General features: G+C 44.4%; 1 protein-coding gene across 6 annotated transcripts; it reads left to right on the top strand.

Moving 5' to 3' along the window:
* On the top strand, window positions 1–25854 carry APMAP (adipocyte plasma membrane associated protein). Of its 6 annotated transcripts, none has more exons than XR_012628321.1 (10): window positions 1–135; window positions 4699–4815; window positions 8159–8274; window positions 10071–10163; window positions 12147–12263; window positions 13535–13709; window positions 14153–14287; window positions 14663–14855; window positions 21081–21258; window positions 21895–22034. XR_012628321.1 is itself a non-coding variant. In XM_074864187.1 (10 exons), the coding sequence occupies exons 1-9, from the start codon at window positions 44–46 to the stop codon at window positions 22102–22104; spliced, it is 1248 nt and encodes a 415-aa protein (XP_074720288.1). In that variant the 5' UTR covers window positions 1–43; the 3' UTR covers window positions 22105–22149; window positions 25064–25854. The 6 variants fall into 6 exon arrangements, 5 of the variants coding, with proteins under 5 accessions (XP_074720288.1, XP_074720287.1, XP_074720290.1 ...); XM_074864187.1 differs by lacking the exon at window positions 21081–21258 and adding an exon at window positions 25064–25854 and having other exon boundaries at window positions 21895–22149; XM_074864186.1 differs by lacking the exon at window positions 21081–21258 and having other exon boundaries at window positions 21895–25854.
* Window positions 25855–26182: the final 328 nt, after the last annotated feature.

Genomic DNA, 26182 nt, shown 5'->3' on the forward strand with positions numbered 1-26182 from the left:
GCCACCGCTACGCGGCGGCGGGAGCGGCGGCGGCGGCAGCAGCATGAATGAGGCGGAGGGTCTACGGCAGCGCCGGCCGGTCCGCCCGCAGGTCATCACCGAGGACAGCTCAGCGCAGGAGGCCAAGGAGGGCAGGTGGGAGCCGGCGCGATCCCCCGTGGCGGGGAGGGAGGATAGGCCTGCCGTGACCGTGGGGCAGGCCTAGCCCGAGCGGAGAGGAGGGCCGGGCTGAGGTGGGAGGGGGGGCGCTGAGGACCCGGGCCTGTCCCGTGCGAGCGGGAATTCGGCTCGACCCGACGGGAGGGCCTGGTCTGGCCGGGGAGCCGAGGCGGGGGGAGGGGGTCCTGGTTGGGGGGTTGTGGGGCCCGGCCTGACCTGAGGCTGTAGCGAGGTGATCGGGCCCGGCCTGAGGGAAATGTGGCTGGGAAGTGTGCTGGGAGGGGAGGGATCCACCGGCCCGGCCTGACCCGGCTGAGGGAGGCCCTGACCTGGGCCAGAGCGCCCTGGGAGAGGCTGTCCTGGGCGAGAGGGGCTGGGAGGGGTTGGCTGACTGCCCCGGGGCTGAGCAGGCCGCCGCGGACATGGGGAGCGAGGCCTGGGTTCCCCTCTCTTAGTTGATGGCACAGGCTGATGCTGGGGCACCCGTGCGTGTCAGCGTGTGGGTACCCCCGGCCTCCCAGCACCCCGGCTCCGCAGCGGGTGCTTCTCTTCATTTTGCTCAGGTGACTGACAGAGGGAGGAGGTTTTGAGGCAGGGCCTGCACATCTGCTTCTGCCGAGATGCAGGAAGAGCTTTTAACAAAGATGGTGTAATTTGTGGCTGGTTTTTTTTGTTGGTTTGTTTGTTTGCTTGTTTGTTTTCCCCAGTGGTTCTGTTTAAGTACTATTTATCTTTTTCTAGTCAAGAAATAACAGTTATCCCATTGTGGCTTGCACAGATTTATTATGGGTGTGATTAAGTCCTATATAACTCTGGTTAGTCTGTTTATATTTGGCAGTAGCTTAAAGAGTAATTTGCAGTTTAAAGATGAGTCTATATGTGCCTGAGATAGAATAACCTTACAAACAGTCCATTTGTTTGTGGCTAAGTTAAAGAAGATTCCATTTACAGTTTTCTGTTTAGGAATTTTATAAAAAAGTTCACTGTAACTAAAGGCAATAGCTGCAATAAGAAAGTGGTGGTGTTTGCTTTGCCTTCCACTGAATAAAGTACTTGATGACTTGTAATACTTTGGTTCACCATCGGTTATGTCTCTTCAGATTTGAGTACCTTGCAGATTATTATCTCTACCCTTCAGGGTCATCAGAATGAAAGACTATGGTGGCTTGCATGCGTAGCCCCTGTTTTTGAAGGACAGCATCAGCATCTCTTAGTTTGAGAGACTGTCCTTCCTGGCTTCAGCCTCTCTTGGTAACTTTGCTTAAATCTGTTGAATTTCTAGGGCTCCAGCAATGATCTAGAGTATCCACAGGTGCTGTTCTCATGAGACTGTCCAGTGTGAAACCAGTGGAAGAAATTCTGGAGGCTGCCCTTTTAATGGCTGGGAGGTGTGGCAGAAACTCTTGCTGAGTTTCTCCTCTGGCACCCCAGTAGTTCCTTTGCCAAGAGGATGAGGCAGCCCGGACTCCTGCCTACAGTGACCCATAGTATCGTCTTGCCAGCCTACCGACTGTCATCAGGAGCTGGTGCAATGTCTTCTCTTTTTAGTTCTTAGTGACAGCTAAATTGCTGTTATTGTGGAGCGAGTCCTGGTAAGTTGCATTATTGAGATTTGTGGCTGGAGTCCATGTAGGATTATCAGAGACACGATTAGCTAAGGATTTCTGTTTTGCTTATCAGTGTTGGTGAACCATTACTTCAGTGATTCTTTCCAGTGGCCAGTCAGTAACTTGTAGTTGTCAGTATTCTATATTAGGTGTGTTTTGTTTTGTTTACCTTTATAAGGATTCTGAGCAGCTGACTTTTTAATTTTCTCTTTTTTTAGTTTTTGGGGTTTATTTAAATTCCTGTGGTTTCAGTGATGTCTAAAAGAGGTCTTGCAGTTTGAAGGCTTAAAGAGTGTTTGCTTGTCATGTCATTCTTCCTGCCTTTTTCTTTTATTGTCAATTCCTTACAAGTTTGAATGAGGATCAGAAATATGACCTTTACTTAATTAAAGCTCCTGAAAGCATTATTTAAGTTGGCTTTGGCAGATGAGCTCCCATTCATCTTTATCTGCTTCTTTTTGTGTGATCTGTTCTCAGCTGTCACAAAGATGCTGAGGTGTCTGCTGACAGTACTCTTAATCTTATAGTATTGAGCCTTCATCTTTTGAAGGACAGTGGAAAGACAAGTCTGACAGCTGAAGTCTTTGTGTAAATTTAGGGATTGCCTTGTATCTCTACCACCCGCTCTCGATTCCAAATCCAAGGGGAAACAGACTGGGAGGTTGTTGTTTCCTCGAGACATCTACTGTTAGACAGCAAGTCTTGAATTCTTCTAATTAATTACAAGGTCAGTCTGGCTCTTAGGAAGTACAAAGATGTCAGTGCAGGTGAGAAAGCTTGTTTAAAGCAGGTTCCCAGCCTGGTCCAGCTCAGGTGGAAACAGGCTTAGTGCTGTAACAGTGCTGAAGTTCATGGTGGGAATGCTGTGCTCTTAAGTGTGAGAAATATAATCTATTTTTTAATATAGCTGAGAGCAGGAATACTTGGGCATGTGTTGTGCCCTGACCACAGAGGAGGGGACTAACGAGAGATTCTTTAGCTGATACCTTGGGGTGAATTAAGGTGAAATGACACCAAATGGTCAAACTTAATACCAATTTATTGATTACACATTTGAATCACCTGAGGAGTTAATTTTCTGGCAATAAAGCAAAGCAATTGCCCTTTGTGCCTGAGGTTATTAAAAGGAAAGAAAGGAGAGAAAGGGAGAAAGAAAGGAAAAGAGGTGGGAGAGAGAGTTCACCACCCTGGGATCCAGCGATGTCTTGCGCAGTTGGGACTTCCAAGAGTGGTGGCTGCATACACAGCAACACAAAACCTGAGTATTTAAGCATAAAAGTCTCTGCCCTATCTTCTCTCTCATGTTAGCATAGGGAGGAGTTGCCATTGTGGAAATAATCAGGCGCTGAGTCTTGCATCACGCACTCCCTCTGCTGGTGTTCCAAGAGGCCTGAGTATGCACAAATCAAACTGCGGGATTGTAGGATGGCAGGAGCCCCCAGTGTTCCTAAGGAAGTTGCATGCCACAAGAATATCTTGGTTCTGCTTAGCCAGTTTTTGCCAGCGCTGTTTCCTGTTGTTGAGGGCAGGGTATGGGTTGCTGTAGCAAGCAGTCTCTTTAGGACAAAGTTCTTACATGGCTTCCACAGCATGCTGGTGGAAAGGAAGTAGGCTCAAGTGGCAAGTGCCTTGGGGGGGCTGGAGAAAGTTCAGTGACCAACAGCAGCAGTGCTAAAAACACTTCTTGGAGCAGGCTGAACTGCCTGTGGCTTTGGGCTAGCAGCAGCGGCAGGTCTTGTCATGGCAGGCTGTCAGCATCCTTGTAGCAGCCAGCTTGGCACAGCCTGGTGATTTGCATGGTGGCTTGTGATGGCCTGTTGGGTACCATGTAGAGCCGGGGAAACTGGGGCAGGTCTCCATCCTAACCGCCTGTGTCTGCTGCCAGAAGAGAGGAGATGGCAGCAGCTGTGCCATCAGGAAGGAGCTGTGATGGATTACGAATATTCCAACTTCTGTACATGCAAGCAGTGGCCAAATCCAGACCTAGTTCTGTCCTTGCTGTTCCAGCTGATAATCCCAAAGGCTACCTTGATGCTGATACAAGTACTGCAAGTACATGTCATTAGCTCCTCGGTTGTGATGTTTGTGCTCTGGGCAGTAGTTCATATTTTCTACTGTCTGGATGATTGGCTAATGAAGGACAAAACAGTGGAAGTGGTCCAAGAGTTAATGCAGAACGGTCAGGCACCGTTTGCCTTTATTTAATTGCTACTGCAAGGAGACTGACTGGCTGTGTCAGTGAATGGTTCAGAGTAGCTAAAATTGTGAGAGCTGCTTTTCCAGTTCAAGGCTAGGATTTGTTGAGCGTAGCTCTGTGCTTTCCTCTGTAAAAGCCTGATTGATGCCTCTAAACTTGTTGGGAACAAAACCTGTTTTTCTCCTGTGGAAGAACGGTTTTTATTTTTTTGTTGTGTGTTTTGATGGGTAAATAGAAGATAATTTCTTCTGTGTGCTGGAGCTTGAGTTTCAAACCAATGTTGACTAAGTTAAGCAAGCATTCATTTAATTTCCTCTAATGTTTGTTGTTTTAATTGAACTTTTCATCCGAAATTTGCGCTGGAATGGAAACCATTGCCAAAACTGAAGATCAGATTACAAAAGCCTCAACCAAACAACATCACCTCCACCCCCAATCTTGGGTGGGTGGTTTGTTTTTTTTTTTTTTCAGTCAGCTGTAACTTGTAGCATACATGAAACCCATACATGAGAATACTCTGCTTTATATGATGCCAGTATGCTGAGACTGGATAAATATCCCTTTCTCTTATCCTAATGAGTTCAACATGGACCTTAAAGGTTGTTCAGGATGGTGGTTGGGTAAAAGTATTTCTGATTCCTTTTGTGAAGAAAATAGGCTGTTAAAGAATCTTTAGACTATTGTATCTTAAACCAGCTTATGATGTTCATCCTATTTCTTGTCTGGTTTTGTCAGTACTTACAGCAGCAAGGTGTTCCGTGTTACCTTCTTGACTTTGGCTGCATCTGTAGTTGTGCCCCTGCTTGGAGTAACTGTTCTACTGGATTGTCCTATAGACCCACAGCCTATAAGGTAAATTGCTGCTTTGTTTTGAAATAAGTGTTACTCAAGCATAACTTCCTCTATGTGTTCTGTTTGTTGTTTGTTTTTCTTTTTTTTTTCAGCAAACAAGAGTCAGCTGTGTGAAGTGGTTCTAACTGGACTAAGAAATTGGGGAGTGATTGCAGTATTATCCATTGTCATGGCTTGCTTTGCATACCCAGTCTGTTTCTGAGCCACTTGTGCAGTTGTCACTACTGATCATTGAAGGAGCTGAATTACTTTCTTTGATCATTAATCTAGAAAATGATTTTCTGCTGTCCAAGCTGTCAGTGGAGCTTGTGATTACTTCTGTGCACTCTTGCCCACTGCGAGACAAGAACTGCATTTTCACTAAGGAGCAAGCTGTACCCCTGCTATTATAGTTTTGTCAAAGAGAGACTGTTTATCTGAGGATGGAAATTGAAATGGATAACCTGATTGGGTTGATTTGGTGCTTTGTACCAGCGGAACCATATGGTGATGTTATATTTAAATGCAGATCTCATAAAGCAGTGTAGCTAAGTGAATTCTGCCCTGTCTGGATTCATAAACATCTGAATGGAGGTCTGTATCAAATGTGTAGTGTAACAGTGAATCAACTAGGTGAGAAAATGTGACCTGTGTTGGGAGCAGTTGTGTGTGAAATGCTTTGACTGCTAGCATAGGGTGGAGTCAGGCTCTTTAGTGCTCATGGCATTTTGAAGTAAGTGAAAATGCTCAGTCTTATCAATATTTATGATCAACTTGATAATTCCTTAATGAAAAGGAACAACACTATAATTATCTCTAGAGTTGAAAGAAATTGTTAGTGTGGTAGGGTAGTACTTACAAGTCTTGCCAATAGGCTATTAGACATAAGCTGCCTCATTGCAAATCATGCTTTCTACTGTGGTTGCATTTAATAAGACCCAATTGCCTGAAATACACTGCAGTTAAACAGTAATTCTGAAAACCAATAGGATATGTCTATAATGTTTTTCCTATTATATAGTCCTTGTCTAAATCAGGGTAACAGTATTCTGCATGCTCACATGTCTTACTTTAACTCCCTTTTACAAGACTGGGAGAGCTATTCTTTCTGCCTAAATCACTGGCTTATATTGCTGTACATTCTTAATTAGTTGCTTAGCTTCACTGCCAGAAGTCTTGTACAGTAGATAGGATGATTCTGTGTGATGTTTATGAAATGTTTTGAAAAAGCTCAAGGACGTAGATGCTATCTGAATCAATCCCTTCAGTGAAAGAACATGCAAAATCTTGTTTGCCAATAGTGATGTTATTCCTGTAAGCCACTGGGAATAATGAGGAATAAGAGAGGGGAGAAGAAAGCAGATATGGTCTGTGAAACCCCATGTGAAATTCCTGCAACTCTGGTTTATTTCAAGTTCTTTCTTTATGAGCCTGTCTTGGATAATATTGATCCCGGGGAGGATTTTCTGCTTGCAAACACAACTGTCTAAAGTTCCCAGCAAATGAGTTCCTTATCTGAAGCCTGTTATCCTCATCTGAAACTCTCTAATGCTTGGAAGAAGGGATGAAAAACAAATTTTTGTTAGCATTGTGAAGACAACCGTGTTGTAAATCTTTTGTGGACAGGAGCTAGTAATTCAGGTGGCTTTGCCACTGCAGTAATACACACTTAAAGGGAAGTTTGCTGTCTGTAACTAGACAGATAAAAGTATGTGGGAGGCATTGGCCTGTCAGCCTTGCACAGCCTCTGAGAAATAGCTAGGCTTTGATGGAAAACAGGCCTTGGAAGAAAGATAAGAGGCTGCTGAGCTATGCCAAGGTGGCAGGGAAAAACAACTGACAGCTGCAACACTAAACTGTGGAAAAGTACTGAACTGTGAGAAGTTACTGCCCGAGAACAGCGGGTGAACGAGAGGGTGATTGGTCTGCACAGGGCGTTTTAGAGAGGTCTTAGGCTGATAGGAGAAAAGGTTGATAACTGTCTAATTGCTGATTTGTTAACTATGAAGTAAGAGCTTTACCAAGAGCATCGGAGAGCATAAGTATGTACCGTTGTAACAATAAACTCTCTCTCTGGATTTCATCGGGAGTCCGTGCCTCAGTTGCCACAAAAGTATGTATTTTTCTCTCCTGAATTATTTGTGTTGTGAACCTGTTTTCCTCCATTGTCATGGCTTTTATCGTTTGCAATTTCAGTTGACTTTTTTCCCCCAGTCACTGAAGCTCTAGAAATTGTAATGATTTTTACTATATGAGCAGTAGAGTTGCAGTGTGCTTGGTGACAAATAGGTCCTGAATCCTGTGAACCTGGGCAAATTTTGAAGTCAAACCTCATCTTTTTAAGATTCTACAGGTGGAAGGCATTTGCTTCTGGTCACATAAGCAGTTATATTAAAAAAAAAAAATCTCTCAAAAATTGTCCTAGGGGAGTTTTAGCATACTCTTGTGAATAAACATGTAATGAGCTTATCACCCTGGGATGCTTTTAGTAATTACATTTTTATGCAGCTTTTAGTAATTACTTTAAATCCTTAACTCATGAAGACTGAGGTGGCTTATGTGTGTTTTTAAGAACCTAAGAGACTGGAACATACTCGAGTTTGTCAGCCACAACTGCGGCTGGCTTGAACCTGACTATTTATGTGAATAAGAACTTGCAAGATTTGACCTTATTTTGTCATTTTTAGGTATCAGTTCAATACCCTTTAAGTTTATGTCTGAGTTGGTCTTTCTCTATGGGAATGCATTCAAGTCACGAATGAGAATATATGTTTCAATACGGTACAAAAGCATGTGTAGTGCTCAAACTATGGGAACACTTGCTTCCCTAGTTGTATGCTAATCAGTAATTAAAAATTATTTTTTTCTCCCTGATGAAAATGCTATACAGTGTCAGATCTCTGTGTATTGTAAAATGTCAGGCTTTTAAGTTTTAAAACCTTTTTGCTTAGGAATTTGAATATATCTACTTAGGAAAAAATATGCTGGTACAAATAACTCATTCAGCTGAATACAAAAGCAGTTATTCTTTTGTGTTGTGGCAATGCAGAAATCCTTTGCCTTTGTGTAAGATAGATGAACTGGGAACATGTTGTTGGACTTGAAGCTGTATGGATTTCCATATACATCTTGGGAACACATAACTGCAACTTTTCTGGTCATCAGAACCAGAAAATTATGATCCTTGATGAACCAGAGTCGATTTTTCAGCTTGTCAGCTGTGTTTTCTTTTTTGAAATATGCTGTATGTAAGGTATAGGTCAGGTTTGCAGGAGTTGGCAAACTAGAAGAAAATGATCAAATATGTTGCTCAAGAATGTTTGCAGATTTGTGCAGATCATGAGGCCTGTGTTCTGTTTTGCAGTTTGAAGGAACCTCCCCTCCTGACGGGTGTGCTAGAGCCCAATATCAAGTTGCGAAAAGCTGAGCGGTTATGGGAAAATGAGCTGGTTGGACCAGAGTCCATTGTCAATATTGGGGGTAAGCACTGACAAAATAAGCTTTTAAAGAAGGGTCTTTAAACGTTTAATGCTTTAAATTGCTCCACTGATAAAGGTTCGTTCAGAAATAAAGCTCTTAGATGACAAACTCTGGAACTTATTTTGAATGTGAAGGTTTTTTAAAAAATAATTGTGTTATGCAGCAAAACCTGACTGCTATATACTGCTTTTCTCCTCTTTCCCTAGTATAAAATAAATCTTGTTGCCAGGTTAAAAATCTGTCTTTCAGGACTGGAAGCATCGGCAACGTAGTTGGGGCTACTTATGTTTGGAGGAAGTGGGCCCATTTTTCATCTGGCTAGCTCTTAACTGGAATTAATATTTACAGGGTACTATTTACTCTTTTAATGCTCATTGCCTCCAAGGGACCTGAGTTTTGTGGTGTTAATTTTTGTTTATATGACAGAAAAAAAATCTCAAATTGATAAATAGCATATTTACATTTTACTGCTCTTGCATCCATTACAGGTGTCATCCTATACTTCTCTCTTATGGCATGTGTGTTCTCCCCAGGTCACAAACACATGCCACCACTGAGCAGTTTCTTAATGAGGTGGCTAGACTTGTAATGGCATGACACCCACTTATGTGGAAAACAGCTTTGTGCAGGGGTTGTTTTCTTTGTCTTTGAAAGAGGAGTGAGGCTAGAAACTAGTCTTGACATGAGTCCTTGATTGTTTTAATGTGAAAAGGAAAGGGTGTGGGAGCTGCAAGCAAGGCCCTTACTGAAACCTTCTTCAATACAAGAGGTGCTCAGTAGGCATATAATTTATTTTTCTTCTGCTGTATCTTCTAATAACTTAGTAAAATATTTTTAAAGTTATTTTACCCAGCAAGAAACTACTGTAAATTCCTTCCTCAGATCATGCTTTTTCTACCTATCTCTGTTAACAATGTACTAAAGTGATTACCCAAAGCCGCTGATTCTTTTCTGTTCCCTAGTTTTGTCAATCTTATTGGAAACTCTTTAAGGAAACCTTCCTGCAAGAAACAACTGACCTATGGGTGAAATAATCAACCTGACTGGGAATAAGTTTTGTATGAATAAATGTTGAAGTCATCTTATTCACTTTTAAAAGTGTAATTAGCAAACTTAAAACTTAAAGTTAAATTGGAAATGGAAAAGTCCAGGAAATGGGCCCTACTAATCAAGTGTTCTTACATTTTAATTTGGTTGTATGGAAAAGTTTGTGTGTTGTTTGTATTCAGTGAAACTGTCTTATGCTGTCACATGTCTTGGCATGCATACAGTAATTTGGCAATGCTTTGGATGGTTGTTCAATTGCTATAGTTTTTGTAATTCTTCTCCAGAACTGATACAATATGAGCATTGACAGGTGTCCAGCAGCCTGCGTGGACCGTCTCAGAATGAGAAGTTTTAATTTGTCAGTCCCTTGTTGAAGAGTGGTAAGATGGATGCAGTGCCTGATCACATTTTATGATGATGTAGAAACTTGCCCAGAGGGATCAATCCAATGGCTAGCCATTAAGTTGTTACATCTACCTTTAACCAAGGATTTGGACCACGTGTGGGTCCCATATTCATAACTCCTAAGGCTTAAATCCTTCCTCTTCTTTTTGAGTTGGAAGAAGTCTAACCAAATACTCTTATTGCCTTCATCTTTCCCCTTACCTCTTTATTCTTTTGCTATGACTGAAGATGACTGTTACTATCTTAAACTCAAATGCTACTTCATGCCAGTAGAAGGATCATGCAGAAAGAAGTTTGCTACTACAGTTTTGTGATCAAGCTAATCACACCAGTTGTTTTTGCAGATGTGCTATTTACTGGAACAGCTGATGGGAAGATTATCAAAATTGAAGATGGGGAAATACAAACAATAGCCAGAATTGGCCATGGTCCTTGTGGTGAGTGACAGCTCCTGAGCATAGTGTATCTGAAAACGTCTGGGTCAGGGCTTGTGTTGATTAAACTGGTGTTTTGTCTGGATTGCTCTTGCAAGTGCTTATCTTCCTCTGTAGAGATTTGTAACAGAAATGGTAATATATTCGTATGAATGAAGTATGAGTGAAAATATGTATATAAGTACTGGAAGGAACAGCAGAACAAAGGGCCAAAAGAATGGGAATGAGTGCTCTCGGTAACAAAGGACACTGTTCTCAGCAGTAAAATTTAGGAATGCAGGTTTTTTATGTCATGGCTACAACACCTGCGCTCTCATAAGGCTGCAGCATGGATGACTTGTCAGTAGAAGATCCTGCAGATCTTAACACTGGGAGGAAGATGAGGTTGAAGTGCATCGCAAATAACATTCCTTTTCCTGTTAGTCCATCTAGAAAAAGCACGTTTCCTGAACAAGGTAAAAATGGGCAGCAACCTGGCCTAATATTTATGGAAGCTGAAGTCAGCAAGATTCTGAGGTGAAGGGCCACCCCATAAAATCTGAGGACTCCTAAACAAGTGTGAGTGAATGAACTCAGTTGTGTGAGTGGGAAAGATCAACTTATTTAGAGATTTTTGAAAATAAATATCACCTTCCCCATCCACAGAATTTTGCCTTGCATTTTGTTGTACTAATTTCCCTTTCTCTATTTGTAAGTACTGTGGGGAGTTGTGTTGGCTGCACCTGCTTTAGCATTGGTCATAATATTTCTGGTTTCTCACCACTAGATTGCAGTTATTTCTTGTTGAATTCCACACTTCTTTCTGAACCACTTATTTTCTTCATTTAATGAGATTTCTGAACTGAGTGAAAAAAACTGGTAGTGGCTTGTTTATTAACAGAACCATTCCTATGGGGAAGCTTAACGTTTACCATCTCAGTACTGCTTGGGCAGTCTGAGAAGCCTGGCCAGTGTCTGTTGGGATTGTGGGTGGTTTTGTTTGCGGTAACAATGTAGAGGTTCTGTAGCCCTGTGCTGGTTGCCAGTTAGACAGAATTTATGGGCAGGAATTGTTGTGGTCTTTATGGGAGCTTGCATTGACACGTTCATCATTTTACCTATGTAATTTTACGTGGATGTTCACACAATTAGGCTCTGGACTGATTTGGAAGCACTCTTGGCTGCCTAACAGGTAGGAGGACAGCCTTGGTGCTGACAGCCAATGAAGTTTGCTGCTAGCTGAGAGGAATCTGGACTTCCATCTGCTGCTTAGGCATGAATGTGGATTGGGATGGGTGTGAAGAATCACCTTTCCACTGCTCATTTGCATTGAACTTGTACAGCTTGGGAGAGGTGGAAAGATTATGCTGCCCTATTTCTTCGGGGCCAAAGAGTTAGTGGGGAGCCTAGACTTCTGTCTTGCCCTCCTTGAGTTGGGGAGGGAAGTGGAAAGGCTATAGCTGACTAACTTCTCCAGAAGTTTCTCTTTCTAATCTTTCAAACTACAGATGTTCTGAAGTTCTTAGTTCTTCAGGACTCAAGTAAACAAATTTTTCAGATTTGTATATGCCTCCACATATAGAAGTTTTCAGTGTCTGTGTCTTGAGAAACTGCGTGTTTCATTGGACCTTTCCAGAAAAAGAAAGTTCCTAGATGTGTGTGTATATTTTTATTTATTTATTTTAAAAAGAAAAGAAAACCCCCCAGTAAAATTCATTCTTTCTGAGAAGTAGCATTTAGTTAAATCCAGTTTTCTGATATTCAGCCGTACTTGGGGCAGCTGTTAGCTAGCTACCAGCCTGGCAAATTATATGATTATCTCTAGACTGGTGAAAAAATGGGGATACCTGTTTCACTCACACCTAGGAAAGTAAGAATCATTTCTTTGATGAATGTGTGTGATGCTGGCCATAGAGTTTTGTTCAGCTACAGTCTGACCTATATAGGTAGCCTGAATGCCTTGTATTTATTTCTATTTGGAAAACCATTTTAAAATTGTTTCCTAAGGAACCCGTGAGGATGAGCCAATGTGTGGAAGACCACTTGGCATCAGAGTGGGGCCAAATAACACCCTTTTTGTGGCAGATGCTTATTATGGACTCTATGAAGTAAATCCTGGTACAGGTATGACTTTTCTGCTCAGAAGTTCTCTTCCACTGATAAATCTGGGCTTAGTTTGCAGTTTTGCCAGACACCATAGGCAAAACAATGCCTGCCTTCTTTGTAAAGTGATTTGAAGCTGTCTGGATGAAACTTGATATTTGTTTTCTTGCAGCAATCACTTCCTCTCTATTTCTGTCTGGATCAGAGTTACCAGTGGCTTATATTCTGGTGACATATGCTTTTGGTTGTCAAAATTGCTACCTCAGGATCCATAAATAAAGCTCTGTGTAGTAGTTTCAGTTTCCATAAAGGAAAAAAAAAATATTGCTGTTACATAAACTTTTTGTCATGTTTGCTGTACTTTTGTTTCTGCTTTGATCTCACTATGTGGTAGTGAAGAGCTCTTAACTTCCCTGTTACCTCAATCTATAGAAAGTGAAGAAAGATGTATTGTGGTGTGGCTGAAGGTCAAGTGACTTGTTCCTGCTGAGAAAGGCACTGTTGCATCATGCCCTTCCTTGTATGTCCCTGAGCCAGATCTCAGTTTTAGGAGCTGTGCTGTCAGAGAGCAATAGTTGCTTTCATGTGGGGTTGATTTTCTGACAGTTTACATCTCCAAACTGGCTTCAGATGGGGAGAGGGAGGCTAGCCAAATGCTAGGTGAGATGTAACTGAAGGGCTCAGACTGTGTGGCTCCGGGAGGATATGATCAAGGTCTCCCCTTTTGATGGCAGACAGCTGCCATATTAACTCAGTCATGACAAAACCAACCAAACAAACCAAACCCCATGCCCAGAAATGACGTCAATAGATTTTGGGTAATTTTTAGAGATTTGACCTTAATTTGCATGGTAATATGTGGCAGAGCAGTTTAGTGAACATGCTCATGTTCTAATGTTTAGAAAATACTACTCTTTGTTCCTACAGATTTATGGGGAAAGAGGGAGTAGTGATTGGTTTGCCTGCATCCTTCTACAGGGTTGAGACCTGAGGCACTCAGTTTCATATGAGCTTCAGAAACATGAGAAGTCTGGCACCTACCAGTAGGGAACCTCATCTACTGTTTCAGTTTTTCTGAAGAGTATTTTCTCCTGGTCATTCATGTTCGGTGTTGAGTTGTTCCATTACAACCTAAAACCTTATTACTTAACAGAGGCATGAATGGAAAAAGTGTGAATTGCCTGCTAATTTCATGTTAGTATTTAGCTCATTTCCAAGGCAGGACATACCAAAGACAGAAGCTTGTCTTGTGTGTCTTTTGGTTTTTTTTCTCCCCTTCTTTTTGTAACCAGGTGAAACGAAAATGCTTGTGTCAACCAAAACACTAATTGAAGGTCAGAAGTTGTCATTTTTGAATGATCTTTCAGTGACCCGGGATGGGAGGAAAATTTACTTCACTGACTCCAGTAGCAAATGGCAAAGACGAGACTATTTATACTTGATTATGGAAGCCACAGATGATGGGCGGCAAGTATCTCTTCCCCAAGGCATTAACTTATTGTAAACTCAACTATAGGACTTCTGTGGTCTTAAAGTTTTTTCTCTTTATAAACCACTTGTGCAAACACTGCACTGCCCAGGAGAGAGTGAGAGAATGTGTGGATGTTGCTAATGAGACCTGCAGCGAAATAAGTGAGAATCCTCTTTTTTCCTTCAAGAGGAATTGCATGGAACATCTATTTTAAAAGGAAAGGTATTAGCATTATGTTCAGCCTAAATCCTTCATGAATGCTGCCAATCTGAAGTGGCTTAGTATTTCTCCTGTGTTCATAAACAAATGCTTCCCGACTATTCTGCCTTTTTAAGTTAGGTGAAATGCATGTGAGAGAAGATAGAATGCCTGAAGAATGAAACCAAGATGGATAAATATTTGTCTTCACTCAGAACCATATATAATGTTTTCTTTTTAGCCTGCTTGAATATGACATGGTAACAAAAGAAGTCAAAGTCTTAATGGTGGGGCTGAGGTTTCCCAATGGTGTCCAGCTTTCTCTTGCAGAAGACTTTGTCCTGGTGCAGGAGACAACGATGGCTAGAATCAGGAGGTGGGTATGACTTTGTTGAAGTTATTACTGTTCTCTGTTTAGAGATTGTGTAAATAAATGAGTTGAAGAAACTCTACACTCTAGTCATACCTAGTTATCAGTGGCAGAGAAGGTGGCCTTCCTCAATACTTAATTGTTTCTTTCACTGTGAACATCTGGACTGCATAATCTTTCCATCATGGGCTCCTTGAACATAATGGAGTAAGCTGACTTTTTCTGGGGAGAGGAATGTGGCTGTGCTGTATTTCCTTGTACCAAAATAAGAAAAAAGAAAATTTTTTTAATTTTTTTAAGTGAGTTCCTTTTGTGACTTTTTATTTACTACTTAGACTGCTTGAGTTAAGATGTCCTAATCCTACTGTCTATAACTTTCAGGTATTACGTGTCTGGGCTGATGAAAGGTGGAGCAGATATGTTTGTCGAGAATATGCCTGGTCTTCCAGATAATATCAGGTTAAGCAGCTCAGGTGGATATTGGGTAGCTATGTCAGCTGTCCGGCCCAATCCTGGATTTTCTTTGTTGGATTTCTTGTCTGAAAAACCATGGATTAAAAGGATGATATTTAAGGTAAAAAACAAATATTACTTTTTTTTTTTTTTTAAAAAAATCACCTTTAGCGTAGGAGTGGAAGTGATAAATATTTGTTCTGTTTCTTCCTCTTCACAGGAAGATTTAAAAAAATTTTTAGTGCCATGGTTGTCCTGGTTTAACCAGGATAGGGTTAAGTTTCCCCAGCAGTGGGGGGGAGCTCTAGCCGGGTTATTCAGATACCATGCGGATGTCACATCCTGGCAGGTCACATTTTCCTGGAGTGGAGCGTGGTGCACTCGTGGTTTTGTACATCGTGCTTCAAACTGCTGTATTTGGTAGCTATTTTGCTCTGTTCATTGCTATCACTATTACTGTTATTGTTATTGTTGTGGTTTGTTGTGTTGCTATTGCATTGTTGTATTAAACCTTTCCTTATTTCAGTCTTGGGGCTTTGTATTTTCACTCCCTTTGTGGGGGAGGGGTAGCGGCCGCATGGTCTCAGACCCTGGCAGGGGCTAAACCACCACAACTTTGGCGCTCAACGTGGGGCTGGAGAAGACTGAAATAAGGACAAAAGGAGAAGTGTGTTAGAGCAATCTGTTAGGTGTAATTTTTCTGTTTTTACTTGTATTGTTTGATAAGAAATGTTTGCAATGCTGGGCAATTTGCTTGCGTGGTGGGGCTGGATTAATCCTCATATCCACTCTATGCTCCTAGTGCTGGTGTTTGTTCTCGGTGGAAAATGTATCAAGGGACTTGTTTTGCTCTACTGGTTACTGTCTGCTTATAATGGGCTCGTTTCGCTGCTTGTGGGGGTGAACCTATACCTGTTTGCTGCCTGGTCTTTTGTTTGGGGTCTCACCCCCTCTATGGGTGAGCCAGGGGAAGAGATTCTCTCGGTTTTTGAGAGTTTCAGCTATCCCTGGAGCATCCAGGCCAGTGTGTTTGCGGCACAATGCTTTCTAAATGCCTGCCAGATCTTGTTTTGGGCCATGCGGTACTTTTCCAACAATAGCACCACCCGGAAACCTGCCCCGGGGGCAGATAGTTATAAATGGCTAGGTATGTGGGAGAAGATGGGCAAGTACCTGAGTGAGTGGTCACCCCCAACATTCTGGGATTTTACTCCCGAACAAGTGCAGAGTCCTGATAAACTGGTGGAGTGTTTGGAAAAGGTGTGCGGCCAATCAGACAAACCCCGGGAGATGCAGCTCGCTGCGATGTGCTGGGGGCTTGCCCATGCTTACTGCATCGCCCTTAACACTGATCACTGCCCTCAAGGGGGCGAAAGAGCTCCAGGGTCTGAAGGTGAGCCTGCTGGTACAGCAGCTGGGCCAGGGGGACAGGCAGCGCCAGTACCGGTCGCCTCCACCAGCACAGCAGCTGAGCCGGAGGGACAAGCAGTACCAATATCAGTTGCCCAGATACGGAAAACCAAATATACCAAAAAATCCCCTCACAATGTACAGGGTGATAATGAACCAGGCCCATCACGAGAGCAGGAGGAAGAGCCGGAGGTAATCATCCGATCTCTATCCCTCAGTGAGTTGCGAGATATGCGGAAGGATTACAGCCGCATTGCAGGTGAGCAAATTTGCACTTGGTTGCTCCGGTGCTGGGATAGTGGAGCTGCTGGTTTGGAATTGGAGGGGAGAGAGGCCAAGCAGGTGGGACCTTTAGCCAAGCAGGCTGGTATAGACAAGGCAATAGGGAAACAGGCTCAAACCCTCAGCCTTTGGAAGCGACTCCTGCTCGCTGTGAGGGAGAGGTACCCCTACAAGGATGATGCTCTATGTCGGTTAGGCAAGTGGACCGACATGGAGAAAGGCATCCAAAACCTCAGGGAAATGGCTGTGTTTGATATGATCTATGGTGATCTGAATGATGAGCAGTCACCACTGGATCCAGATCAGGTCCCTTGTACACAGCTGATGTGGCGGAAGTTCCTGCAAAGTGGACCAGAGGGACATTCCAAAGCATTAGCAGCAGCATCCTGGTGGCGAGACAATCAGACAGTGGATGAAGTGACTATGCAGCTCCGGCACTATGAGGGAAGTCTCCCTTCCTCCCAACATGCCTGGTTTTCAGCCGTAGAGGAACTGTCTCAGAGGCTCCAGAAAGTGGAACAGGACATGTCCTATGTTCCACCTGCACGGGCCGATGTCTCAGCTATTAGAAGCAGGCGTTTCCCCACCCAAGAGAAGGGCAGTAGAAGGTACACACCACGGGGCACCCTGTGGTTCTTCCTCCGCGACAATGGGGAAAACATAAGGTGGCATGGACAGCCCACTTCTGCCCTAGCTGCACGAGTACAGCAACTGAAAGGGAAGACCACCATGAAAGGGGAGTCTTCCAAGAGAGATGCAGCTCCAGTGTCTAGTCAGAAATGCCCCAAACAGAATAGAATGGCCAACAGTATGCTTGACCCTCTTGAGGGGACCAGGAAGTCATTCCTGCAGGAGTCACTCTTAGATCAAGTGAGTGATGGTGAGCAGGATTAGAGGGGCCCTGCCTCCAGACAGGTGGAGGAAAGGGATAATCGGATTTACTGGAAGGTGTGGATCCGATGGCCTGGCACATCAGAACCACAAGAATATAAGGCCTTGGTAGACACTGGCGCACAGTGCACCTTGATGCCATCAAGCCACAGTGGGGTTGAATCCATCTGCATCTCCGGAGTGACAGGGGTGTCCCAACAGCTGACCCTATTAGAAGCTGAAGTAAGCTTAACTGGGAAGGACTGGCATAAGCACCCCATTGTGACTGGCCCAGATGCTCCGTGCATCCTAGGTATAGACTACCTCAGGAGAGGGTACTTTAAAGACCCAAAAGGGTACCGGTGGGCCTTTGGTATAGCTGCCCTGGAGGAGGTTGAGCAATTGTCCACCTTACCCGGCCTCTCAGAGGACCCCTCGGTGGTGGGGTCGCTTAAGGTTGAAGAGCAGCGAGTGCCAATTGCTACCAAGACGGTGCACCGGCGACAGTACCGTACTAACCGAGATTCCCTGGTCCCCATCCATCAGCTGATCCGTCGACTAGAAAGCCAGAAGGTGATCAGCAAGACTCACTCACCTTTCAACAGCCCTATATGGCCAGTGAGAAAACCTAATGGCGAATGGAGACTGACTGTGGACTACCGTGGCCTGAATGAAGTTACGCCAGCAATGAGTGCTGCAGTGCCAGACATGCTAGAGCTCCAGTATGAGCTGGAGTCGAAGGCAGCCAAGTGGTACGCCACGATTGACATCGCTAACGTGTTTTTCTCCATTCCAATAGCACCAGAGTGCAGGCCGCAGTTTGCGTTCACTTGGAGGGGTATCCAGTACACCTGGAATCGATTGCCCCAGGGGTGGAAACACAGCTCCACCATTTGCCATAGACTGGTCCATACTGCACTGGAGAAAGGTGGGGCTCCAGAACACCTGCAGTTCATTGATGATATCATTGTATGGGGGGACACAGCTGAGGAAGTCTTTGAGAAAGGAAAGAAGGTAATTGAAATCCTCCTGAAGGCTGGTTTTGCCATCAAGTGACAGAAAGTTAAGGGGCCTGGAAGGGAGATTCAGTTCCTAGGAATAAAATGGCAAGATGGGCATCGCCACATCCCAATGGAGGTGATAAACAAGATAACAACCATGGCCCCACCAACCACCAAAAAAGAGACTCAATCTTTCCTGGGCGCTGTGGGGTTCTGGAGGATGCACATCCCAAACTACAGCCTGATTGTGAGCCCTCTCTACCACGTAACCCGCAAGAAGAACGATTTTAAATGGGGCCCAGAGCAACAACAAGCCTTTGAACAAATTAAGCAGGAGATTACCCAGGCAGTGGCTCTCGGGCCAGTCCGGACAGGGCAGGAGATTAAGAACGTGCTCTACACTGCAGCCGGGGAGAATGGCCCTTCCTGGAGCCTTTGGCAGAGAGCAGATGGGGAATCCCGAGGCCGACCTCTAGGCTTTTGAAGCCGGGGATACAAAGGCTCTGAAGCTAACTATACCCTGACTGAGAAGGAGATACTGGCAGCGTATGAAGGAATTCGGGCTGCCTCAGAAGTGGTCGGCACTGAGACACAGCTCCTCCTGGCACCTCGACTGCTGGTGCTGGGATGGATGTTCAAAGGAAAGGCTCCCTCCACACATCATGCAACAGATGCCACGTGGAGTAAATGGGTTGCGTTGATAACACAACGGGCTCGAATAGGGAACCGCGACCCCCCAGGATTAGTGGAAATGATCATGAACTGGCCAGAGAGCAAAGATGCTGGGATGTCACCAGAACAAGAGGTGAAACGTGCTGAGGAGGCCCCACCATATAACGAGCTGCCAGAGGAAGAAAAACAATATGCCCTGTTCACTGATGGGTCTTGCCGCATTGTGGGAAAACATCGACAATGGAAGGCTGCAGTGTGGCATCCCACACGAGAAACCACTGAAGCTGTTGAGGGACAAGGTGAATCGAGCCAGTTCGCAGAGGTGAAAGCCATCCAATTGGCTTTGGAGATTGCTGAGCGAGAAAAGTGGCCGAGGCTCTATATCTACACTGACTCATGGGTGATGGCAAGTGCCCTGTGGATGTGGTTGCAGCAATGGAAACAGAACAACTGGCAACGCAAGGGCAGACCCATCTGGGCCGCTGAAGTATGGCAGGACATTGCAGCCCGGGTGGAGAACCTCGTTGTGAAGGTGTGCCATGTGGACGCCCATATACCCAAGAGTCGAGCCACTGATGAACATCAGCATAACCAGCAGGCGGACCAAGCTGCTAAGATCGAGGTGGCTCAGGTGGACTTGGACTGGCAGCGTAAAGGTGAACTGTTCATAGCCCGGTGGGCCCATGAGACCTCGGGCCACCAAGGCAGAGATGCAACATATAGGTGGGCTCGAGATCGAGGGGTGGACCTCACCATTGACACCATCACAGAGATCATCCACGGATGTGAGACGTGTGCTGCAATCAAACAAGCCAAACGGGTGAAGCCCCAGTGGAATGAAGATCGATGGATGAAATATAAATATGGAGAGGCCTGGCAGATCGACTACATCACACTGCCACAGACCTGCCGAGGCAAGCGCCACGTGCTCACAATGGTGGAAGCAACCACTGGATGGCTCGAAACTTATCCAGTGTCCCACGCCACCGCCCGAAACACCATCCTGGGCCTTGAAGAGCGAGTCCTGTGGCGACATGGCACCCCAGAGAGGATTGAGTCGGACAACGGGACTCACTTCCGAAATAACCTCATACATGCCTGGGCAGAAGAACACGGCATCGAGTGGGTCTACCACATCCCCTACCACGCACCAGCCTCCGGGAAGATCGAGCGCTACAATGGACTGTTAAAAACTACATTGAGAGCAATGGGGGGTGGAACCTTCAAACACTGGGACACACATCTGACAAAGGCCACTTGGTTAGTGAACACAAGAGGATCTGCCAATCGAGCTGGCCTGGCTCAGTCAAAACTTCCACGTGTTGTGGACGGGGATAGAGTCCCTGTGGTGCGCATGAGGGACCTGCTGGGAAAAATGGTCTGGGTTAGTCCTGCGCCGGGCAAAGGCAAACCCATCCACGGGATTGTCTTTGCTCAAGGACCTGGGTGCACCTGGTGGGTGATGCAGAAGGATGGAGAGGTCCGATGCGTGCCACAAGGGAACTTGATTGTGGGTGAAAACACACCGTGAGTTATACTGTGCTTTTGTTAATTTTTCTTTGTCAATGCTAATTGCTAAATGGCAGCTGGATGTGACACACATGGTATAGAATGAAGGGGTGGATTATGTCCTGGTTTAACCAGGATAGGGTTAAGTTTCCCCAGCAGTGGGGGGGAGCTCTAGCCGGGTTATTCAGGTACCATGCGGACGTCACATCCTGGCAGGTCACATTTTCCTGGCGCGGGAGCGCGGTGCACTCGTGGTTTTGTACATCGTGTTTCAAACTGCTGTATTTGGTAGCTATTTTGCTCTGTTCATTGCTATCACTATTATTGTTATTGTTGTGGTTTGTTGTGTTGCTATTGCACTGTTGTATTAAACCTTTCCTTATTTCAGTCTTGGGGCTTTGTATTTCACTCCCTTTGTGGGGGAGGGGTAGCGGCCACGTGGTCTCAGACCCCGGCAGGGGCTAAACCACCACAATGGTTAAAACTGTTGTGGTTGTCCCCAGGTAGAACAGTCCTGATACATTCATAGGTAGTAAAACTAACATTTGCATCTGTGAGTAGCAGGTACACGTCTTTTAGGTTGCCTTCCATCTTGATTTCAGGAAAGAAAAAGAGACTATCTCTGCCCTAGCCATGCAGCAACACAGAATCGACATTTGGATATGTGAAGACTTCACCTTTGTAACCGAAGTGCCTAAACTACTTATTGCCAGGTGTCCAGAGAGCATCTGGGAAGTCTGACCAGTTCTAATGACTACACTAGTCATCCTGGAAGACAATGTGTGTGTGTTATGTATGCTGCTAGGTGACCCTTTGTTCTGATTCAGTATGTCTGTTGTTACATCACAGCCCCCTTTAGGATGAGGCTGAACAAGAATAATGTATTTTGTAAGGGATATCTGATAAACAGCATGGTGCTTTTTAAACAATAAACAAGACTTGAAAAAAATACTTCCATTCCCCACCCCCCCCCCCCAAAAAAAATCAACAAGCAGTGTTTCAGCTGGAAGTGCCATTTCAGCTAAACAAACTCTGTGCTGTTGCTGTAAAATGTGTTGTCTCTCCTGGTGCAGTGCAGGAGCCTTAAAAAGCTGATGCTATGGGGAGCAGAGCATGAGGTCTGCTGCTTGGCCCCAGCTGCACCAGAACAAGCTGATGTCTCATGAGTGGACATCCTTTCAGCCTAGTGCTGGAGCTGCTGGTGTCTTTTTTTTTTTTTTTTTTAAAGTTGGCTTTTCAGATGTTAATGTATTAAGCCTGTGTAATGGTATTTACTCAAAATGTGTGCTTATGTTCTTAGCTGCTCCTTCCAAGGAGTGTGGAATGGTCTTTTGACTCTAAGTGTCTGAGATCTAATTGTGGAGAACAAAATCTTTTGTCGTTAATTTTCTGTTTTTTCTTTTCTTTTTCTTTTAGTTGCTGAGTCAGGAAACCGTGACGAAGTTTGTGCCCAAATATAGCCTTGTTGTTGAACTTAGTGAGACAGGATCCTACAGAAGAAGCTTTCATGATCCCAATGGAGTGATAGTAGCTTATGTTAGTGAGGCACATGAGCACAATGGATATCTTTACCTGGGCTCCTTCCGGTCTCCGTTTCTTTGCAGACTTAATCTTCAGCATGTTTAACTGTCCATCCATGATAAAGTGCCACTGTCCTATAATACTGCAGAGGTATGAAGGAAGCATGCGCTTGAGGCAGTGTGTGACCAAGGACAAAAAGTGAAAGACATTCTGTTACCATGCAGTAGCACTGTTCTGTGGCCATAAGAAAATGTACAGCTTGCTGTACCTGTCCTTTTCCTTGGTTTGACTGCTCTTGCTTTGGAGTTGGCTTGCATAATTATTAATACCTGAGCAGTATGGTGGGGTATCTTCATACAGTTGTGCTCCTTAAAGAAAATCCATTGCTTTTCCATGCCGAGCCATGTTTGGAGTCATCTTAAACAGATGTCATCTGTCACCTTTAAAGCAACTGTATGTTTTCTTACACTGGAAGGATTTATGATGTACGGAATTTAATTGTGTATGATTTGGATTGAAGAGTATGTCTTGCATGAGTTTATTTCTGTTTTAGAACCCCCTGTTTTTAGGAGTGATTACAATGCATGTTCTAATGTCGTACCATGGTGCTGTGGTAGAGGCAGCAACATCCAGAACATGCTTAGAAATCTAGTTATACCATTTGAGTTTCTTCAATTGCAGCCTGTGTAATCAACATCACACACTACAATTAACTGTTAATCAACATGCAGAATCAAATTTGATCGTTATCTGTGGACTCCTGTGGTTTTTTTATAGCATTGTAGTCAGCTGATGAATAAAAGTTACATTTTCTGTTATTAAAGACTAGTTCCAGCAGGTTTAGAAAGGGTCACTTGTAGAATGTCCTCCATGTTTACCCAGTCCTGTAAGTCTCGTGTATGTTATGTAGGTGTCTATTCCTGAGAGACATGGGAGGGAAGAGGGCCAGCTGCAGGACTCCTTTTCAGCATGCTTTTTATGGAGAACTAGTAAGGATTTTGGGGAAGGTTGGTGTCTGAAGATGGATGTGGACTTAAAGGGATATCAATTAAACTCAGACACCACAGTGAAAAGAGCAGGCGTATTTTACTGGAGATAACTAAATAATATAACAGAATAATCAGAAAACATACAGTAAGGAAAGACAGAATAGTGCACTTAAATAGGAAAATACAGGGTCATGCATCAAATCATTACCACCTCAGAGAGACAATAGCGATTAAGAAAGATTCATCACCACTTGCATACGTCACCATCATCCAGACCCGCAGTCGCTGGGCAGCCCCGGTTACAGCGAGGATTTGGGAGCCTGTCCCGGCAAGTGGGAAATCCTACGTGGTGCGTCCACCCGTAGGTGAGGCTTCCAAAGTCACTGTGAGCGGGTCCAGCCTTATATACCCAAAAATCAGCAAGCCAGAATAGCTGGCACCTTTGTTTTAAGCGGAAATATCTGGTTTAAATCTCACATTAGGTTCCCCCCCAGAGGCTGGCCAGGGCTCAAGGAAGAAACTAAGGGAATTTCTCTGCTTATCTGATCGGATTATGCGCAAGGTCTCACATCAGGCCTCGAGGACAGGCACCTGTCTCCATGACTCTGTTATTCTATTCATATACAAAGGAAGGGAAAGATACATTCAAGATAGCTACATCACATCAGGCCTCGGAGACAGACACCTGCCTCCGTGTGACTGTTGTTCTATTCACATACAGAGGAAGGGAAAGATACATTCAAGATAGCTACATCCTCCATGCATATTTCATTAGGGATTACATACTGAGTTAACAGTTTCGGTTCAGGGCCTGTTGCTCAGGCTTCAACACTTCCACCTTTTACATCAGACTAGGTGGTTTGTTACAACTTAGTATAATACCTGTTAGCACAATGGTTATCAGTTATAAAATATACAGGATTCATCTATAGGTGAACTCTGGCTTGGGCCTATTGTCCAAGCCTTAGCACTTCAAAGGGCCCCTGTAAAATCAAGTAGTAGTGGATGAGGAAGGCTTTGGTGGAAAATCTTGGAATGTGGTAGTAGTTCATGAATGCTTTCTGGCATCTCCAGAGAAAATGGTTTACTTCCTCTATTAACAGATACTCTGCTCAGTAAATCCAGAGAATGCTTTTGTCAACTACTACAATGTTTTGGATCTTGCTGCAGGAATGCCTTTAGTTCTTCAGCTGTGTGATTTAGTGGATTGATTTGTGCTTTGAGATTGAAGACTCTGCTGTTCTCTCTTTTTCTGCCACTGGGTGATAGTCAAACATAAACTTATGGTATTGAACAATTTTTGCACCTTTGAAAAGGAAATAATCAAGATTTGCTTAATATGTAATGAAAAGCACCGGAGAAGGGGAAGGTGATGTTAAAAATGTCATCTGCCTTCACTGGCCTTCTGCACTTGCCTTTAATAATGGAGGGATGCAAATGAAAGTGGTTCTTTTCTGTCACCTTGTTCTGTGTTACTACCAGTCTGCAGCAGTCCTGTGGCAAGTAGCTGATGGTTGCTGGATCAGGCTGACTTGTTCCTTTACAGGCCAGGGGCTTCAAGCTCTTTTGCTTGACCTGGTGGTTATTGGATTTGGGAGGGAGCTCAGCAAGAGGCAAAAGAAGCCTAGTAGATGTGTTGCTGCAGGTTCTGACTTTTGGTCCAGCTGAGCCCTATCTTAATAGTGTGTGGACAGAGATGGAGTTGTACTGTGATGTTTGAAAGGCTGGAGTGGTATGACCTGCCTGGGAGAGAGAGGCAGACTTGTTGCTGTGGAAACTCAGAAGGGCTGAGAATGGGGCATGCTTGTAATGTCTTTCTGGGAAAACCCAGCACAGGGCAGACTGTTTAAAACATTGCTCTGCCAGCCCTTGAAGCTATTTGTCCCATTCTGGTGGGATAGGAAAGTTGAACTTGATGGGATCTTAAATTGGGGTGGCAAAAGCAAGACTGTTGTGGGGCTTGTTTCATGCTGATGCTTTGGTAGCCTTGGGCCAAGCAAAGCTTTGCCTGTTGTTACCTCTAGTGATTCATTTGCCAAAGTATCTAACTGAATAACTTGTACTGTCTTTTGTAGTGAAGTAGACCTCAGCTCTTTTGGCATGCCAAATGTGACGGCTTTTGTGTGACTGTGAGAGATGAGAAACCAGGCCTGCGAGAAACTAAGAAAAACAGCCTGAGAAAGCAAAAGTTGAGGCTGATCAAAGAAATGCCTCAAACACTCGCAAGACAAAACTATGAGTCACAGGGTGCATTCTGCGGAGGTCGAAGCTGATAAGGCTGCCCGAATAACACAAGATGGGACTGGAGAAGGGAGCCCTGTGAAGACAGGACGGCTCTGCTCTGGTGCACCTGGCCAAAACTTCAAGGGCCATCTGTCCGGTGAATGACCTTTGCTTCATTATCCACGAAATGCATATTAAAGTTAACACCCCTCAATATGCTAACGAGGGCTAACATGATCATGCTAATTACATCATCCCATGAAACACCTCACCCCTCCCCGTACATGGGATACGTAGGTATGTGGGTCGGCCTAGGGGATGGACCCAAGGAAAGTGGGTATAAATCAAGAAGGGGGGGGTGCGCGTGGCCCAGGGAGAAAGAGTGCAGTGAAGCGAAGAAGACGGATGCCAGCGAAAAAGACGGATGTCTCCTGTGCCTCCCGGAACCCTCCTCGGCAGGATCAGCGCAGAAACCCAGACCGGTGATCTGTATTTCCCCATTCCCTCTATCTCCCTCTTTTCCCTTTCCTATTAAGAAATGCAAGGCATATTATATTGCTTGCCACAACTTGCTATATACTTAGCCAACTATCCTGTGTTCAATTAGTACATTGTGAGTAGTTAATAAATGTTTAGACTTGGAGACTTGTTGTCCGCTCCATTGGGGATTTGCGAATCTGAGTCACTTGTCCCCCTCGTCTGAGCGGGACGTGACAGTGACTAATTGCCTTTTTAGACGCTGCGCCTGAAGTTATGAAGTGGGAAAGAAAATAAGTTGTAGTGCTGCTGATGCTCAAGAGGGTTAAGTCTCATGAAGAGTTGTCTCTTGGGAGTTTTTCAGTTCTGATCGTTTTTCTACTCTTCCATCCCCTCACTCCTTCATAGCCACTGTTGGAGACTTAGTACATTGGTGATCCTGTGGTCCCACCAAAAAGTTCTTGAGTCTTTTTTAGTTCTCTCTGAGCTCTCTA

This window comes from Strix uralensis, chromosome 3 (assembly GCF_047716275.1).
Source record: "Strix uralensis isolate ZFMK-TIS-50842 chromosome 3, bStrUra1, whole genome shotgun sequence".
NCBI lineage: Eukaryota > Metazoa > Chordata > Aves > Strigiformes > Strigidae > Strix > Strix uralensis.